This window comes from Haplochromis burtoni, unplaced genomic scaffold, assembly GCF_018398535.1.
Source record: "Haplochromis burtoni strain Fernald_Lab_line unplaced genomic scaffold, NCSU_Asbu1 Contig_29, whole genome shotgun sequence".
In the NCBI taxonomy this organism is placed as follows: Eukaryota; Metazoa; Chordata; class Actinopteri; order Cichliformes; family Cichlidae; genus Haplochromis; species Haplochromis burtoni.
The window spans coordinates 1,993,782-2,013,861 of NW_024582390.1; the positions used below are offsets into that span (position 1 = coordinate 1,993,782).

The window sequence follows — 20,080 nt, forward strand, 5'->3', positions numbered from 1 at the left end:
ACTGTCTGCCAGGTTTTCAGTTTACAGGTTAAGCTACAGAGGTGCATTTAAACCCCTGAAATAATAGTGTGTAAAATAACGCGTTACTAGTCGAACCACACACTGCATAAGGCATACGAGTTAAATAATACGGCACATTTTTTAATAAGAAAAAATAAAAACACCTATTAAAGCAATCAATAAATATTTTATAGTGCCCTCATTTAGCGGGAGACACATTTTTTAATGTGGGAATCTCATTAATTCATCAAACAGCTGACAATTAAATACAGATGAGACCGTCACTGAGAAGTATACACTGGCAGACAGGGCACACAAAGCGTGAAATAAATCCCACTTGTTTACCTGCTTTGTGTTATTGGGCAAATTGTAGATAATTCCTCATTTAGTGTATTCACGGGAAAGCATTCACATGATGCATATGCTGTGAGTGTTTTCTACACAAACTTCAAGATGTAACAAACAGCAAGAAATGGGATATAATTGATTATAAGTTAATTGTGCAAAGGTCTCTCTGATGGGAGCCATCTGTCAAAACAAGCCACACATCCACTAATTCTAATCATAATTAATTAAATGGCTAACAAATTACATACATCATAGTTAGTAAAGGGGGAAAACTACCGCAGGAACTGTTATGAAACAAATTAGCTTTAACAATGAAAGAAAATTACATCACATAACTAAATATTATCCTCGTTTCCGCAAGCCATATTTCTTAATGAATTCTCTAATTAATTTAATTCACACAATGTGCATAATTTGGAGCTGAAAATGTCAGTGGGTCAGACTTAACCATATTGTTGCTGGCTGTCTATTTCAACGAGTGCCATATTAGCACAACATGACCTCTATGTAAATTACACAGACCAACTGTTGTAATTTTAATTCCAGAGTCAAATTAACATGTTCCGAAGATATCATACAAGTGCATTTAGCTCATTTTACACGTGCTAGTGTCAGCTGATGATTTCCACTTGCTTTAATTTTGTGGACTCCTTTTGATGGGAAACTTGATGACAGTGCAAGTTTCAGACGTTCGGTCATGGCAGAAAGCCTGTTATTGCTTTTATGCTTCTTACATTAAGTGCTGAACTTTCTCGTCAAGGTGACTTACCACTCTCAAAACCTAAGGCTAGTGGACCTTCATGCTTGTGCAGATCCTGTGATTTGGCTCATTCAAAACCCACTTGCATGTAAATTACTACACAATTTCTAATGAAGATGGGAATGTTGGCTACCTCTTAGGTTTTTTTTAACACTTATCTCAATAACTCACTCCATAGTGTCGAGGTCAGAACACACAATTAAAGTCAGCAAGGCTGAAATGATCTTTGTCACCGGTGTATTTGTAACTGCAGAGTGAATAAATAATGTCCCGTGATTATAGGCAGTAACTGATTATTTCTGGGATTATTTTTAATGGGTTTTGAGTTGGAAAAGAACCTAAAAAGAATAGTTTTCCCCTTAGACTAATCTCGTAAGGATCTTCTTTTACGTGGGTGGATCAAAGTTTGGTTAATGGCAACATTTACACATAGGAAATGAATATAAATCATTACAACTAGTAAGAATTAAGGATACAACGTTTATTATTGATCAAACTGCTGATAATTTACTCAATTTATTCATTAACTATAGGCTCAAATGGCATACAACATTGAAACTCGCTGCCAGATTTAGACTTAATCAGCAATTTTACCTGTATTTAAATTGATGAACTGGTAGATTTCCTCTCCATAAGCTCATTCCAAGTCCACTACTATTACCTGTTTGTGTCCGTTCTGTTGTACTGCATTTAAAGCTTGACAATCACGGCGCTGTCACCTTTAACTTGGTACTGTTTCCTAACCCCCGTGCCTATTTAATTTACACAAAATGCACTCAAATTGGCCAAATGATGCCAGCATGAGTGAGATGCAGAAATCTGTGAATACATGAATAATTTGGCCAGTGGATGGAGCATATAAGCTTGCACATGCATTGCAAGGCTCGGGGGCTATCCTGAGGCCAATCATTTAGCTAACACGCTAATGAAAGTGTGTGTAGTGCAGCTAAGGGCAGCCACCATGGGAGGTAACACTCCCCTCCCTCCTCATGTTGGAGACTGTTAATAGGCTGGATGGAGCCAATGGTACTCCCATGAGAGGCCTGCTGATGAAGAGGAAAACCTGTCCTTGCCTCCACTAATCACTGCCTAATGGCTGCAGTAACACAGGTTTTACAAATGCAATTGTACACGTGTGTGTTTGTGTGTGTGTGTACCCAGCCAAGGTTATTATAGTTAATGAAACTAAAACATAAAATTAAATGTACCCAAAAAAAACATATTAGTAAACTGAAAAAATACAAACTGGACTTTTGAAAGGAAAAACAAAGTGAACTCATAACAGCAAATAGAAATGTAAAGAAATGGAGGTTTTGTGCATGTGTTTATTGAGACTGGGATGCCTGTATGACTGTGAGCAAATTTCTTTGACAAACTGTTGCCATTTTACAATAGTTACAGTCACTGATATTGTGTTGTAATATACAATATTCTCCTGACAAAGACCCCCTTACCATGGCGAGACCCGTGACCTCCACACACAATGTAGTGCTCACAACTCAGCTGTGTTGTATGCATTTGTGTTGCTGCCAAGTCACTTGTGAAATTCTAGAGAGCCTGATTAACAATGCTAGCTTTAAGATTTGTATTCAATTCATTTGTTTGTTTCTCACTTCTCGGCCACACTGCACCATCTTGCTTGGACCCAGGAACTGTCAAACCAGTCCAGGCCCTTTTGGATTCCTTTTAAGTCAATTTCCTGGGGGAATGTGGAAAATCTGGTATGGAGAATGGGGGTGTTTTCTCTTTTGTTTGACAGCTGTGTTGATTTAAAGCAGGCCAAAATAATAATAATAATAATAATAATAATAATAATAATGAAAGCTTGACTAGAAAAGTACCCAAGTCCTCACAGTTTAACGACAATCTAAATCTGACTGCTTCAGTGGGCCAATCATGTTTATAACTTTTAAGCTAAATATAACAAGCTGGTGACTCCTTAATCCTAGTGGTGTGTCCATATCTAAAAGCCCTAGATTAATGGATCGAAGTGACTGTATGAAAACTCGATTACAATAAGAATAGGCAACTATTTCTGGAGAAAACACCCACACAATTCAGGTGTGTGCAGTGTAATCTCCTCTAAAAATGAGAACAAGACGAATAACGTCAGACTAATTTTAACAAAGGTGACCGAACAATTGAAAAAGGCGCAGCCATAGTCACATCACCGTGAAACTACGCGTCCTGCGTAGCTTCCATACTACTTGGCAATATTGTTCCTGGTGTAAAGTGAACGGGGAAACACGGAACTGAGTTAACAGAGCGCTTCCGGTTATAACCTCCAAAGTAAAAGTTCTTAAAGAATTAGATGTAATAATTTGTCATGGCCAGTTTTATTTATTAAAATATATATTTTCCAATTATAGACGGTTGTTTCCAAAATCCAAACCAGATCATGGATTTCAATCCAAGACTTTCTCACTATGAGGCAACAGTTCTGACCACTGCATCACCATGCTGTCCTGTGGTAGAAACAAGCTTCCATAATTAGTTTTGGTTGAGCTAGTAATTTCTTTATCCAATAAGGATCATGAATATTGAAATAAAATTCAGTGATGCATGCAAAGATCAGGGTTTACCAGATACTGCATAGAAATTCCCCTGGAGTTTACTATACTCTTACGTTACATTACAAACTCATGATCTATATATTCATCTTATTTTATTCATTTTCAATACCTTTTTTTCCATGGATCCATCCATTTTCTTCTGATTATCCAACTCAGGGTCACAGCTGTCATAGGGTGAGAAGCCAGTCAGCCATGGATAAGCTGCAAATCTGTCACAGGGCTAACACATAGAAAGAAAACCATTCACACACACATTCACTTCGGAATCACCAGTTAACCTTAAATATATGTCTATGGACTCTGGGAGAAACTGAGATAATCTGGAGAGAACTGACACAGAAATGTGTATAACTTCCACTCAGAGAGGCCCCAGTGTGGATTCAAACCCAGGAACTTCACAGAAAATTCTATCAGAAATAAAACAAATTTTTTTAAAAAAGCACGTGAAAACTGGATGAAAATTCATTTACATTCATAATGATTTGAATGTGAATAAACATTCATTTGTAGATGTAGCTAAAATTTAGGTACACGAGGGAGTGTCCGTCTTCTTGAAATTACAAATGTATGGTTTCCCATATATAATTTAGCTATTAGCTTTTACTACATGTTATATTAGTTAACATTACCAGTGCTATTACCAGACCTATTACTGGAATCATATTATATTTTTCTCTATTGCAGTAATGTCATTCAGTAATCTCTTGCACTTTAATCAGCTGAGTTTGTATTAGTTCACGGAGGAGGAAAATGATGGAGTTGTCTACAACTTTAGACGAATGGAGAAATAGATTTGGTTTGTGTAAGCCTGCTGGACTTTAGCCCAAGTTTTATATTTTTAACTTATTAACCCACATGATACTCAGAGCTAATTATTTTTAGAGTGTAACTTAAGTTTAATTCTTAAAACAGTCACACCATAAATACTGTCAGACAGGAACCAAAATTACCTCTCACGAGGTGCCGTTATAAATATTTTAAATGTTACACAAAATTATAAGGTGAGATAAATAATAATCAGGTAACTAAATATATAATATCCAAACTATCCAAAGTTGTAAATAATATTGCAAAATCTAATATCCAACATAAATTCATAATCTATTCCAATTAATATAAAATATAAAATAAATAAGGTCACACTTCTAAGAAAAATAGGTCATCACAGTTAACTAAAATACACTTAAAACTAAAGCTAATTGTGATAAAAATAAATAAATAAATATCACATTTAGTTTTAATTGTGATAAAAAATAAATAAATAAACATTAGATTTTGTAAAATTAAAACTAACTGAAATGATTTTGTGACCTTGGAAAATTAACTAAAAGAAAATAAAATAAAAAATAGAGGAAATATCCTTAGTTTAAATATTTGTTAGCTCTGCTTAATCTCGAAATTTCGCCTTTTTTATTTCATGTCTTTTATTCATTTTTTTTTAAATGTGACCCTAATATTCCCTCGTTCATTACGGATTGTGAAATAATTTCTTTAGATTCCTTTATTTTGAAGGCGAAACGTCCAGTTTCCTGTACCGTCCGCGTTCTTTCCCGCTGACTTGCTTTCCGGGCAGAAACTCCGTCCAATCACTTTACTGACTATGTGGAAGTCGGCTGCAACGTCCTCATACAAAACTGAAGTTAAAGTTGTGGCGTGGATAGACCCTGCGGCGAAACTGAAAACTTTTCTCTTTGACGTCGAAAGGTTTGTGGAGTATTTCGAGGTAGACGTAATGGCTCGCGGATGTGGACATGACCGAACCGGTACTGTACGTTAAGGCAAATTAGTGCTTTAACATTGTACCTACGTGCTGCGCCACGGGAGTCGGACCCTGCTGTATTGATGAGTGACAACACTGACTACCGCTGCTGCTCCGTGAAATATTTCTAGCATGCCACGCAGGCAGATAACTTCTCCAAAGACTAGAAAAGTGTGCCACAGAGGCGGCACTTTCAGTATGGTTCTTTGACGTGTTTTTACATTTACAAAGGGTTTGTTTGTTTGTTTGTTTAAATTAAAACTATGTCAATAATGAGGATTAGAAGATATTTAAGGGACAGCGGGAGGGTGCTGGCGTTTGTGTTCGTAGCTTCTGTCATTTGGCTGCTGTTTGACATGGCTGCACTCCGCATGTCACTAAACGAAGTGAATACCGAGCTGCTAAAAGAGCGTGTGATACGAGAAAAGGAGCTTTTCAAACAGCAGCTGAAGGCCACGCAGCACACTAGAAGGGGGTTTAAACACCCGGTGCAGAGGATGGACTGGACACAGGCGGGGAAAGGACCACTCACTTCAGGTGTCAAACTTGACCAGGTTTACAGACATGGAGGCAAAGAACGGGATCAAAAGAGGAACTTTATTAAAAGTCAAGGAGACAATGTTCCCAAACGTGATAATGGAGCTTCCCTGCACAATTTTACTCCAAATCAGGAAGTTCATAGGAAGAAGAAACCTGTACATTTTGATCTAAATGTAGCAGTGGCAAATGTAACCCAGAAAAATAAACTTGCCTTAAAGGAGGAGCCTGTTGAAGTTGCACAAAGTCATCGGGACAAGACGGATAAGGCAAATAAAGCAGTTAAAAAGCAGCTTGAGGCTGAGGAGGCACACCCAGATAAAACAACACCCAAACAACCTCCCAACAAGGATGTAAAAAGACTAGAGAACGAAGATACAAAAGAAAGGGAGCAGCTCAGCGAGACTGTTAAAAGTCCTGTGAATGAAAAAAAGGAACCTGTGAAGCCTTTAGTCGTTCTCCAAGGAGGATCCGACTCCAAGAATAACTCTGCTGTTAGAAAATCAGGTGTCCACAAAGTGCTTTCTCTGGATTTGACTTCCAGTCCTAGAGATGCTAACGCAGTAGGCCAGTTTGGTCAGCCAGCTGTCGTTGGCTGGAAAGAGGATGCAGAGGTGAAGAAGAGATGGGACGAAGGCCATTTTAACGTCTACCTCAGTGACAAGATTCCAGTGGACCGTGCCATTCCAGACACCAGGCCGCAGATGTGAGTCTTCTGCACGTCATCTCTGAAGCTGCCACCACTTGCAAAGCTTGAATGTTAATTTTTGCTGTGTTTTCCAGGTGTGAACAGAGTCTGGTCCACGATGACTTACCTTCCACCAGCGTGATCTTCTGCTTCGTGGATGAAGTGTGGTCAACGCTCCTCCGCTCCGTGCACAGTGTGCTCAACAGATCTCCACCCCACCTCCTTAAAGAGATTATTCTGGTGGATGACTTCAGCACAAAAGGTAACAGTGTCTGGAATTCATCATAGCTTGGCCTTGTCTTCATGGGGTATCTCAGTTGGGTTGATTAAAAATTTGTTATTAAATGTTGGCTATTCAAATATCTTTTTCATTGTATGCTCAAATGCAATGTACTATATAGATTGTTAGGAAAACCATTAGATCATTATTGATCAGCCAGAAGTGTTAAAATATGTGACAGCTTCATATTGGTTTTACAATTAAACCATTGATTTATTTTACATGTACCTACTATTACTTAAGTGATTGATTGGATGATTGATTTTTTATTTATTTATTTTAATTTCTGTATAATCTATGCAGGCTTAGCAACAATATAAATGATCATAATTTTATTGGCTTTCACATTGTCATTTTTAATTGTTCTCTGCTGTCAGTGTAACTTGCATGCATGAAGTAGCTTTACCAAGAGCTTTTACTCTGGCAGACTATCTTAAAAAGCAGCTGGATGATTACATGGCCCAGTTTCCCAAAGTGCGAATCGTTCGTCTCAAGGAGCGCCAGGGCTTGATCAGAGCTAGGCTAGCTGGAGCTGCTGTTGCCAAAGGTATGTATGATCAAGACTAATCTCATATAAGGGTGTCTCTTATACTTTATGAGTCTATAAACATGGTATAGATACGGGTTAGAGGATACGGCTCCCAAAAAAGAAAGATAAAGACAGCAATAGAATATGCATTAATATGTCAAATTGTGTGCTCAGGTAAACTAATGTAGGAACAAGGGTCATAAATAATGTCAGCAGGCTAATATATTTAATGGAACTACATTCATGTGACAGCTTTGTTGTGAAGTATTCTATAATTTAATTTGAACTATGTTTTGATTTAATGTTTGAGGTGCTGTAAAAAATGTTCGACTTCACAAAGCACAAAAATCTTACCTGAACCCTTCATGGCTGCCACCTTTTGCACCTCTGCACAGCCTGCTGCTCTGTTGACCAAATGTTCTTGTTGGGTCTCTAATTATGACTCAAGAAACCAAACAATACTTATAAATGGAAGCGCTTGCAGTCCTCAAGGCCAAGGGTGGTGGATCAGGTCTCAGGACCAGCAACATATAATCCATAATGCAGCGTTACTCTTCTGACACCAGCGTGCATGGCAAATGCAGGTGGTCAGATGTATGTCCCTGTTTTTACACCTTTCAGATTAGAACTGTAAAAACATTATGCAATATATGCAGTAATACTATTATTATTATTGATGTTACTGCAAATGTTCTTTACATGCATTGACAAAAGTGACTCATGAGGGTTGTGTGCATTGTAGGGTTCTTAAAACGTTTAACTGCAGCAGGACTCTTATGCTTTCCTTTGATGCAGGTGAGGTTCTTACCTTTCTTGACTCCCATATTGAATGCAATGTGGGGTGGCTGGAGCCGCTCTTGGAGAGAGTCTATCTGGATCGAAAGAAAGTACCCTGTCCAGTTATTGAAGTTATCAGTGATAAGGACATGAGGTAAGTGGATAATACCATGTTTAATTAATTAGTTATGTGTTTTGGTATAATAACGGCCAAAAAATTAATTGTGTTGTGGCTTTTCATCCTCAGTTATATGATGGTTGACAACTTCCAAAGGGGTATTTTCAAATGGCCTTTGGTGTTTGGTTGGAGTGCAGTACCACCAGAGGATATCAAGAAATTTAATTTGACCATCTCTGATCCTATCAGGTAAAATTTATGTTTTGTTTTTTTGTTGTTGTTGTTTTTTTATAGCTCTAGTGGCTATTTTTAGTAATCTCTTTTGTTTGTTTTCTGTCCTGTAGATGCCCAGTTATGGCTGGGGGCCTTTTCTCAATTGACAAACAATACTTCTTCGAACTTGGTACCTATGATCCCGGTCTGGATGTGTGGGGTGGGGAGAATATGGAGATTTCATTTAAGGTTTGTCACTCAGCTAATTTACTGGGAATATTGGTCACAGCTGTTTGGAAACAGCCTTCAAGTTAGTGTTTGTCACATGGCTGATGATGTGCTGTACCTGTTGCCGTTTGAACAGATCTGGATGTGCGGCGGAGAAATTGAGATTATCCCCTGCTCTCGTGTGGGACACATTTTCCGCGGGCAGAATCCGTATAAATTTCCCAAAGACCGGCAGAAGACAGTGGAGCGTAACCTGGCAAGGGTGGCTGAAGTGTGGCTAGATGAGTACAAGGATCTTTTCTATGGCCATGGATACCACCACCTGCTGGATCAAAAGCGCATTGATATTGGCAACCTCACAGAGCAGATTGAGCTAAGGAAGAAGCTGAAATGCAAAAGCTTCAAGTGGTACCTGGATAATGTTTATCCGGACATGGTTGCTCCTTTAGTGAAAGCTGAAGGCCTGGTATGTACTCTATCTGTTCATTTAACCCAGTGTCAGCATTCTGTCTGATTGGAATATAAACAGACTATTTTCTTGTGTTCTTGTAAATCAGTAAACAAATCCTGTGTTTACTGGGGTTTCACTTCTCTTAAAATGCTTTCTTTTTTTCTTTTTTTTTTAGGTCTTCAATCGTGGCTTGAGAAAATGCCTGGCTTTGCATAACGGCTCTTTGTGCTTTGAGACGTGTGATCTCAGCAAGCAGGTAGGTGTTTAACAGATTATTTAAATGTAAATATCACCAAATGATCTGTAGTAGGGCTTTTTGTATGTGTTTTTCTTGGTCTTTACACAGGCAAAAAATGTGGATGATTTGCATGTTTGGTGGTCATGACTGTGGTCATTATGGTGGGGGAATAACAAAAATACCCAGAAATAACCAAGACAAATGCAGTCAAAGTCTGAGAAAGGACCCAAGCCACTATAAACAAGTGTGGAGTCCAAGACGAGACCAAGTTTTTCTAAATGTGGCCTCTTTGGATTCAAGTCAGCACCACTGAGGCGTCTTTCAAAATCTTACATTGTTGGACATGCAGCATATTTACCTGCTGGTCACTCTGTCTCCTTTTCTCTCATTTTCAGGGTCAGCACTTTAATTACACCTGGATTAAACACATTCAGCAGCAGAACCTGTGTGTTGCTGCCCAAGGCAGCAGCAATAGGTTTGCTTTACGGTCATGTGACGGCACCAAGCCTGAGCTCCGCTGGTTCCACAAATCCTCCAACTCTGCTCTGGTAGGTTGACTAAGGGTGTGCCATTTGCTTTGTACAATATCTTTGTTTTGTCTTTAGTCCAAACCACAGAGCTGGCCTCCTTTAAATCCACGTAAGGAGTGTTTAGATGCAAGAGTTGCATTCATGTCCCTCCCACCTTTTTTTTTTTTTTTTGTCTTTAAGGCGGAGCACCTCATAGCAGAGTTTGTTTCCAACCATATGTGCCTGGAAGCAGGACCTAGGAGTGACGACCTTCGTCTCAACCCTTGTGAACCCAGCAGTAGCTTCCAGAAGTGGCAGTTCACGAACTACCTTGTGTAGTGGATGAGACTGAAATGAGTTTTATGTGATAAAAATGCACTACAAAAAACTTTCAGTGGCCTCATGCTACAGCACGGTCCGTGGTCCAGCCTCAAATCAGGACTTTCCAGGGTACAAAAGAAGCGTTTTGGGGGCATTAATAAGCATGATTTCTTTTCTCTTTTTTTTTCCTTTTTTTTTAAGTGACTGATGTGGGATTGTGTGCCAAAGGACTGGGACTTAGTAATTTAAAAAAATAATATCCTCTACACTATCACCTGGGGAAAAAGTGAGATTCAGATGGACATCTTTGTTTAACACTTCAGTTCTTTAGTAAAACATTTACAAAGATCAAAGGTTAAACAGTGCCTTATAGATTCATCATTGCTGGGACTAAATAATGAGTTAAATTGCATGAAGCTGTTTGTGTAAAACACTTTTTTTTTTAAATATCTCGAGATGAGATGTGTGCTTTGAGCGGTCATTTGGGGGGGAAAGCTGCTTTTGTGGGGTTTTTATGTGTCGGTTTTGCTGTGAAAACTTGATGATTTTGTTTTTGTCACTAGAGGGAAGTGTTGCTTCAAAACACTCAATAAACCTGTGCTCTGATTTCATGAGTTTATTACATGATCACAAACATTTCAAGAAAAAGACATGAATGAAAATGCATTTTTGGTGAAAGTAGGTGAAAATAATAACAAGTTGATGAATGTGCAACAGTATATATTTTGTTATTTCCCTCCATCTGCCATTTGAATTTCTTTTTAATAGTTATTTACTGAGGTTACTTCTGAGGAATTTAAAACTTTTAACGCTGGATTTCTCATACCAAAAATCTTAATAGCCAATAGTAACAATATAAATCAGCGGTTTTCTTTACAAATATGAGATGTTTTCGCTCTATTGAGCCAAGTACCTTAACTGTGACTGTTATGTATGCATGTAAGGTTTGCACATAATGGGGTGTTACATTGGATATTTCTGTGTAAACTGTAAAGCACACATGTTCCTTTTGTTTTTCTGTTATGGTTTCATTAGATGGACATTGAAACCAGATTCTTAGTGATTAATTGTCATGTACTCAAACTCATCTATCTTCTGACGGGTGTTGCCTCTGCGGATCCTGCGATAGGACACGGTGCTGTACTTGGTAGATGTGAGATGGTTAAATGAATGCTGGTGGCTCTCACTGCAGCCAGATTTCTTTACCAAAGGCAGGCTGGAGTAACCCAGGTGGGGGTTTTGATAAAGACCAGCATGGACATTAAAGTTCGGACCCTGCTCAGCTTTCTGATCCACTTGAAGCCGACCAGCACCTGATTTCTGGCCTTCAGCACCAAACAGCTGGTCTGGGTAGTTTGCCTCCCTGTGCAGCCTTGCATAACTCTCCTCATTAGGTACATCAAAGCTTAGGGCTGGTGTGTGAGTTTCTAGTTCCACTTCTTCCTCTTTGATTTGCCGATTTGCTAAAGAGAAAACGAAAGACAAAATCTTTTCTTTTACAGTCTTTAAACAAAGACCACTTTTATTTCAATGCGAAGTTATATGAAATTCCTCTTACCCTCTTCCGCTGATACATTTTGTTCAGGGTGAGCTTGCATTTCTACAGTTGTCCAGTGTGGCTGCAAAAACTCCTTACACATTCTCATAAACTCTCCTGGAGTCTGTTCAGAATCAGCACCTTGTTCCCCAGAGTCTAATGCAAACATTAGTTTAGCTTTGGCTGTATGAAACTTTTGGGGTTCTTCTTGGGTCCAAGTGATCTGATGGGTCATTTCCATTCCCATGTCTAAATTTTCTTTGGCAATATTGGCTTCATGTTCTTCCCCTGCCTTTACCTCTCTCTGATGGCTAGGTTCATCTGCCACAGTGTTTGCAAGATGTCGGCACTTGATGCCGGTTGATGCAGTAGATGCAGTAACGATGTTCAGCTGAGCTTGCTCCTCATCACTGTAAAACACAGAGTCATCTCCCTCTTCCAGGGTCCACACATCTCTATCTTCAGGTTCCTTCAGAGTCTTAAAGGCTTCAATGCTGATCCCACTGAGAATCTCCAGTACCTGAGGTGCCAGTGCATCTTCTTCTTCTGCACTGCGTTTTGGGGTATTTGGAGGGATTGCACTCATCTCCATCTGTCTTTTGGTTCTTGAGTAGTGTTGAAAATGGCAAATCAGTTCTGATGCACTTTCTCTTAAATCCCAACTTAAACAAGTATTGTCACATTACCTTCTCCGCTGGTCCGAATGTGTTGCTCCTGTTTTGCTTTGTCAGTCAACTGAGAAAGTATCCATCGTGCTTTTCAATGAGCGATGCAAGCTCGGGCTCTGTGGTGGGCTCTGTACCGCTAGTACCATGTAAATCTCTGTTTGTGTTGAATCACCAAAGAACAGAGGCTTTGCTGTAGTCCAAACAAAGGTTCATTGTGGCTCTGGGACCTACGATTGTACTCATATTTAAATCTGTACTTGGTGACCACCTTCATTCTGCAGTGTTTTGAGTCAAGATTAACATTCTGATTATTCTGTTTTCAATGCACTACTTACAGTCCGAACCAACAAAGTTTGTACACCCTGAAACAGCTTAAGAACATAAAGACTTCAAGGTTCTAGAACAACTAAATTGCTAACGAAACATACAGTAAAATCACCACTGATTCATTCCACATAGAAGTGGAAATTCCATTAATATGCTATAACATACTGCAATTCAAGTGGACTACAAAAAGGAACTAGACATTTGCACCTTATCTGCTCTGTGGCTTTTCTATGATAGGAAACTTTGACCAATAGCAGGTAGCTCTTTTTAGGCCAGGCTGTTAATAGTATAAAGAGTGATTATGTCTGTACATGATTTAAAGCTGAAAGTGATCTTGCGTCTTCAGGTCAGAAGTATTTGAGCAATAGCACAGTTTTTGTCATTTTGCCTCTTTACACCACTACAGTGGATTTTAAATCAAACATTTAAGATATGACTGAAGTGCAGCCTTTTAATTTTAATTCAGCGGGTGTAACAAAAGTATTGTGTTGACTCTTTAGCATTTAGTTTTATACTTGATCACTAATTTCTTGCTCATTGTAAAGACCCTTTTTGGTTTGTTTGCCTTGATACTCTTGGGTTGATTTTGCAGTATGCTTTTGGTCATTATCTATTAATATCCATCTTTATCCATCCCATCAGTTTTTGCAGCATTTGACTGAGTAGGGTATCCGGTCGTTAAGTGATGACGTGACGAATCCTACTTCCGGGTCTAAAGTAGTCTGCGTTTAATACGGCTTTGTGTTGTTAACATGTTTAATGTTTTGTATTTTCTTCTATTTGATCTCAAAAAGCTCCTAAAACAGTCAGTGATCACTGTTGACCTTCTATTACCGCTAATCATTTATTTAAGCTCAGTTTTTAAAACCTTAGGATGTAACTACAGCCCAGCCCATGCAGCAGTATATGAATGACTAACCTTGTATTGTAGATGGATTATCTCAGTTGTTCTCCTGGCTGAAGTTTGGTCCTTTTACAGCATCCTGCCATGCAATTACATTTGTTCCTGACCACCGAGAACCCTCACGTTAACTTTTATCGAGTGGAAAAAAAAATTAGCTTGTTGGATGTTAAACTCAATTGTTACACCTGGTAGAGGAGAACGCTGATCATTTTATTAAAGATGAAAGACTTTAGACAGTTTTTCAACTCTCAGTAATGCCATAGTGATCGTTTGATATATGGACCTGCAGCGGAGTTTAGGCCCAGACACGGCTAGTGACGTCAGACTTAACGACCAGATAGCCCTGTATACACACTTCCTGTTACTCCATCATGTTTGACAGATGGTGTGGTTTACTTCAGATTTTGAGCTGCTCCTTTCCTTCTCCACATTTTTCTCTTTGCATTGTTCTGGTACAAGTTGATCTAAGTTTCATCTGTCTGTCTTTTGATTGCAGACTATGACAATGATGTGTCTGGCTCCATAAGTGTGTTTCTGACATGGTTAGAAGTTGGGAAGGAGGTTTTCTTATTGTGTTGTTTTCCATTTTCTTCAAGATGTTTGTTGTTGCCCAATGAACTATTTTGTTTATTTCGTCATTCTTAAGGTTTTCTGTCTCTCTCGTAAGTTTATTTTGTTTTTCAAACAGATTTGTAATCTCATTCACCAAATCTCTCTCACCATATACAACTTCAACACTTCAACACAACTTAATTGTTATGGATTATCTAGGAAACGGGCTTCATCTGGCCTTGAAGCTGCTGTAATAATGCGATACATTGTATCGGGGGTAACTTGCTTTCTTTGTGAAGGTAACAACCCTTTCCAATTTATCCATCAGTTGTAGTACAAGCCCTCTTTCTGTAGCAGCAACTTGAAACAACAGAAGTAGTTATTTTACAGGATATAGATGAATTCTTCTCAACTAGTTTTAAAGCCGTATTCATTTCTTCAATTAATTCATCTTTTAATGACACAGTAATTTTTTTCACTACCTGCATCTTGCACCAGTAATTTTCAGTGAGTGTGGCTCACTCCAAAGTTGCATCTTCACCAACATTGAGACTGCAATGCTACATGAAAAGTAAAAGGAAGCACCGGTGACTGGAAACATCTTTAAAAGTTTATTGTTCGTTAAGAATTTTCTGTACATCATGATTTTATTTACAAAAGAAAAAAGACTGTGGATCATCGACATTAATGACACTCTTGCCACAGAAAATAAATGATACATTTTTACAGCAATTTCAACAATTTACAAGAAATTGTTACTTTCAGTGTTTCTGAATACTGAAAGAAACTTATACACAGTCGGAAAAAACAATTTGGAAATGAAAGCACTTAAGTAGTACTCTCATACCCACATCCTGTTTTTGAGCTGAGCAGCTATCTGTAGGGCGTAGAGGCTTGGCTTTGGTTTTGAGCACCTGAATATGTCATAAGTGATTTATGTCTTCTCATGTGCTTTAGGCTACATGTTTGTGTTAAATTTTGAAGTTGGCTACATTGATACAGTTGCTGCGATTTAAATCGATTAATGCTCATCACAATCTGTGAATATGACAAAAAAAAAGAATTCAAGTAAGTAGGATATATAATTTCATCTGTCACACTCACTTTACAGTCTGTTCAGTTTACATTCATTCAGCCTGCATTTGTTTTTGTAATGCTTTTGTGCCACAAGTTAAAGCCAAGCGAGCGAGCCAGGCAGGAACTATAGGGGTAAATGCATACAGTATAAAAGTGTCCAACTTGTTTGCATTCCCGTGAAGGGTTAACCCAGGCTTTTAAGTGTGGTGAAACACTTGGTTGCATTGTCTGTTTCTATTTGTAATGTGTTAGGAACTTGACAGACCCTGTTTACCAACACTTAATACTGAATAGACACAAGGAGCATTTGGAAAGCGAATCACTGAGTGTTTGTTCCCATCTCCTCCTCTTCAACTGATCGTTGAAGTCCAGGAATTAACTTGAGAATGTGTTTGCGGACACTGGTTCTCCTGCCTCTTCTGGGCAGGGTGCCAAACAAGGACGAGATCCTTGTTTCCTCCCAGGACGGAGACAGAGAGCTGGTGCTGCCGGCCAAACTGGAGCTGCTAGAGCGGCCAAGAGGTTGGTGGTGATTGCTGGAGCTCGATGTGTGAGCTGAAGAGCTGTCTTGCGAAGGAAAGTCTTTGGAGAAGAAGCAGTTATCATCTGTGGTGCTGGCTGCACTGCTGGGACAGGGTGAGATCACGTCCCCAAACACACTGGCTTGGTCACTATCATCTGTCATCACACTCCTGTAGCTGCTGTCACTGGAAAAACGCCGGCCCAAGCGCCTGATGGGGGAGCTCAAAATAGCTGTGGAGTCTATCAGGAGGTCGAGACTGCTGTCGTTTAAATTACCTGAAAGCACAACAAAATCCCAGTTAGCTGATAAGAAATTTGTATCAGGAAGCTCATCAGCAACTTCCGCTGTATGTTTATCTGTCAGGGGAAGGCCATTTGAATTATCTGGAGTTTACACATCAATTCACATCATCGATGGCACATGCTTCAGAGAAATGTTAATGGCTGTGAGAAAGGAAGTAGTGTGGTCTGACAGCTGAGCATACTTCTCACCTCGCATTAGACGCTTTTCCTGTAAATTCAGGCCCTGCAGCTCCACCAATTTCTCACGTAGTGATTGCTGTATGGGCAAAAAAGACAACAAAAACATTACACTTGTGCTTCCAGTAAAACTCTTAACTAATTCGCTGAGAACATTTGCCTACAAAGATATTTGCACACAATGTCCATGCAGAGTATAGCCTGAGTAATTCAGCTGTGCAGCTGCAGGTTAGAAAGTATTGCTGGGGGCGTTTGAGGCTTCACTACTGCATGGCTTGGTGACTGCTCTTTTTTTTTTTCTTTGCCTACAACACACAGCTAAATGGTGTCACCATCAAACACAGACAGGATTTAAGAGACTCACCTTGAGGGCGTCCATCTTCTTCTCCAACTCTATCTGCTTCACTATATTCCCACAAACAGTCTCTAGTCTGGAAGAATATATAACACATAATTACACTCTGTTATAATCCTATTATAAACTATTGCTATAGTGACTTTTTTAGTTATCATCTGTTGTGCTTTTTTTTTCTAGCAGTATTTAGGAAGTTATAAATGTTGTCACTCACTTTAGACAGTTGGTGGATTTTCTTATCTGATCAAGCACGCACTGGTGAGATGAGCCTTCAATGCTGACGCCATTGACCGTGACAATTATATCGCCTGTAAAAGATAAGGATGCAGAAATATAAGGAACGAATTGGTTATGATTACACAACATAGCTGTAAACTGCATGTGCACATCAGTGCGTGAGATTGCAGGCGTAGGTGTGAAGGCATGTAGGTATTCACATATGTGGTAAGCGATATATCTGTCAATCGTCACGCAGCCCAAACGGGGCCTATACGGTAGAAAGGATGTGGGCGGCTCACCTGCGGTCAGGCCAGCACTCTCAGCAACACTGTCCTCGTTCACCTTGCAAACAAATGTGCACATCTCCACTGCAGGGCTGTTTTTCAGCTGCAGCCCGTAAGTCTGCAAAGAGAGACAAACGTGTCACAAAAAAGCGAGCCAAAAACAACCCTTTTTTTTTCCCCCACACAACTTAAGCATGCTTCAGTGTTTGCTTACCTGAATTTCAAAACCAAATGTCTCATTGTCTTGCTTTTCCAAAATAATCGTGGTTCTGTGCAAAAGCAGAAAAAGCAAACGACTATTAATTAATGTCAATTTTTAAGAAATGTAATAAACTGTTCATGCACAAAAAGTCCAGTAGACAGTTTTTCTTTTACACGTATAAAAGGAAAAAAGATGAAAAGTTGCACATCAATTCTGATATATTTACCGTTGTGGGTCTGTGTAATCAACCAGTGAGTTGGAGTAAGCCGGCTTGGACTGCAAACAGAGAGATGCAGAGTTCCTCTTTAAAAACAACAAAGGGCACTTTTTAAACTTTTAATCCTTCCTAGAAAGTATAAAAGTGTTGTTTTTTTAAAAATAACAATAGAGATTTAAAAATTATTTGGTGAGCTGCAGAGAGCTGCTTTGTTTATTTCTCGTGAATTGGTGAAACTATATCACATTACAGCTTAAATCTCAGCTGTAATCTCACGTTGCAAATCAGTGTTTCGGTTATTTGATTTAGACAGCAGAAGTCTGAGTATTTACTGATGTGAAATTATAAACACACATACGTGTATTGCACTTGACATATTGTCTCACCTTGCAAACTCTGGGCTGTGAGCCAGTGCTGTGACGGTGCCGATCACTGTTCCCCCTCAGTGAAGCTCGGTACCACAGAGAACTTTTCTTCTTTGGGGTATTATCCAGAATGTAACTCTCCTGGCTGCCCTGGCGCTGAAGTCCATTGATATTCATGATGGAGTGCATGGTAGAATAGTCCTCAAAGCAGCATCGTGTCCTGCTGCAGCAGCTCTTCAGCGATTGTGTGGTCCTGCCCTGCCGTGCAGCCAAAAGCAAATGCATCAAGCGGAAATCCACATCATGTGATAGCTGTGGTAAACCGCATCTGCACTTCTCAGCTTCACGTACCTTGTTTCCTGTTCACCGCCTTTAACTTTTTTCTGTCTTTTCTCAAGAAGTGCTTCTGTGTTGGTTTGAAAAGAAAAAGCAAGGAGAGTGTTTAAGCTGTTTCTTTTTGAATTCCCCTTCAAACAGTCCCCTTTTCTTTTAGCAGTCTTTGCAATTTGATTTATGGTCTGTCAGAAATCAGCAATGCATGAGAAACTGGCCACCTCACCTCTCCAGCAGCACCTGCTTCCAGCCTCACTCACTCTCAGTTTTGTCAATGGGGCTAAGCCTGTGTTCTGTGCTCTGCCAAGCAGGGAGACTTGTCTTATAGGGCCAGACAAAAGGCTGATTTAGCTCAAGGCCAGTTTCATGCTTCCTAAACAGACAGCACGGGTCATTGGGCCGAAGGCATCAGACATGGTTGGATCAAAAGAAAAAAAACACACACACAGGCAGGCTGGCAGGCGTGCAGACAGTGGTTAAAGAAAACTAAGCTATGGTGCACAAACTTCCTCTTTCTCTCGCCAACACCATTGCCTTTAAAACATATACAGAGTTGCTTTACACTCCATTGTATAAAGCCCATGTAAGAAGCAGGCTGCCTTACAGCAATCCACTCTGCCCCACTGACCCTCAGGAACAGTTTGCTAAATAACCACGAGACCGTCTGGACACTGAAGTCCCGTGTGCTCCATTCAATCCATTACTTGCATAATTGGGTTGGAAATTGATTTATGTAGAGTATCAAAATTTTGCACTACCCGTCTTTATATTGTACTTTCAACAACCCAGAGTTTATAGCCAGGTCATGTCCTTCATAACATGCAGTACCAATTTTAAAGCATGTGATTGGCAATGGTTAATTTTTAAGCATGACGTTTATCCCAAACACTCATCCAAATGCAGTGAAAGCATATACAAAGACACAAAATTCACTACATTATTGTACCTGGTCCTAAAAAATCTTTGAAACACGGTGTCTAACCAGATGCTTACTCTGGATGGCATTCCCTTAGCCTCCAGCAACACTCTGAGAAATCTTCGAGTCCTTTTTAATCAGGATATGTCCTTCAGTGAGCACATTAAACAAATATGTAGGACTGTCTTTATTCATTTGCGCAATATCACTAAAATTAGAAACATCCTGTCTCAAATTGATGCTGAACAGCTAGCTCATGCATTTATTCATGACTGAAAAGCCTTCAGGTGATCCAGAACAGCCAAGAGAGTATTAACTAGGACTAGAAAGATATTGTCCCATATTCATTTCACGTCACTGGTTACCCTTTAAATCCAGAATCGAATTTAAAATCCTTCTCCTCAGGCCCCATCATATCTTAAAGACAGTACTTTTGGTTCCTAGGGTATTTAAAAGTAGAATGAGAGGCAGCATCTTAAGCTATCAAACACCACTTCTATCAAACCATCTCGCAGTTTGGATTCAGACATCTTCTCTACTTTTGAATGTGTTCTTAACTTTTCCATTTTTACAAAGCCTGTAGTTCAGATTGAAGTGACCATTCCTTCGTCATGTTGCAACAGGCCGCTGAAGTCTTTCCATGATGCACTGAACATTTTTTTGTTGTTGTTGTTCAAGCATCTCTTCTCACTCTGTGTTTTTACACCACTACTGTATTTAACCATTAGTAATTATTAAACTCTGGCTCTCGTCCATAGCGTGCCTTTTGACTTCTCTATTTTATCTCTATCAC

At 39.3% G+C, this 20,080-nt stretch overlaps 3 protein-coding genes across 4 annotated transcripts; 1 reads left to right on the forward strand and 2 right to left on the reverse strand.

The window, feature by feature from the left end:
• The first annotated feature begins 5,246 nt into the window (after positions 1-5,246).
• Positions 5,247-10,935, forward strand: LOC102297755 (polypeptide N-acetylgalactosaminyltransferase 5). The gene is made up of 10 exons (XM_005918244.3): positions 5,247-6,683; positions 6,761-6,927; positions 7,373-7,492; positions 8,270-8,405; positions 8,499-8,618; positions 8,714-8,831; positions 8,947-9,276; positions 9,437-9,517; positions 9,895-10,047; positions 10,210-10,935. Exons 1-10 carry the CDS (start codon positions 5,704-5,706, stop codon positions 10,345-10,347), a joined length of 2,343 nt encoding a protein of 780 aa, XP_005918306.1. The 5' UTR covers positions 5,247-5,703; the 3' UTR covers positions 10,348-10,935.
• LOC102298065 lies at positions 10,931-12,950 on the reverse strand. The gene is made up of 3 exons (XM_005918246.3): positions 12,553-12,950; positions 11,888-12,471; positions 10,931-11,792 (listed from the first exon to the last, which is right to left on the reverse strand). Exons 2-3 carry the CDS (start codon positions 12,456-12,458, stop codon positions 11,386-11,388), a joined length of 978 nt encoding a protein of 325 aa, XP_005918308.1. The 5' UTR covers positions 12,459-12,471; positions 12,553-12,950; the 3' UTR covers positions 10,931-11,385.
• A 1,955-nt stretch (positions 12,951-14,905) lies between these two features.
• On the reverse strand, positions 14,906-18,311 carry LOC102297256 (cytohesin 1 interacting protein). 2 transcript variants are annotated; one of them, XM_014332382.2, is made up of 8 exons: positions 18,060-18,311; positions 17,683-17,759; positions 17,469-17,523; positions 17,270-17,372; positions 16,966-17,059; positions 16,761-16,827; positions 16,409-16,475; positions 14,906-16,192 (listed from the first exon to the last, which is right to left on the reverse strand). In XM_014332382.2, exons 1-8 carry the CDS (start codon positions 18,225-18,227, stop codon positions 15,714-15,716), a joined length of 1,110 nt encoding a protein of 369 aa, XP_014187868.2. In that variant the 5' UTR covers positions 18,228-18,311; the 3' UTR covers positions 14,906-15,713. The 2 variants fall into 2 exon arrangements, with proteins under 2 accessions (XP_014187868.2, XP_014187869.2); XM_014332383.2 differs by having other exon boundaries at positions 17,683-17,732; positions 18,060-18,309.
• Between the last annotated feature and the right edge of the window lie 1,769 nt (positions 18,312-20,080).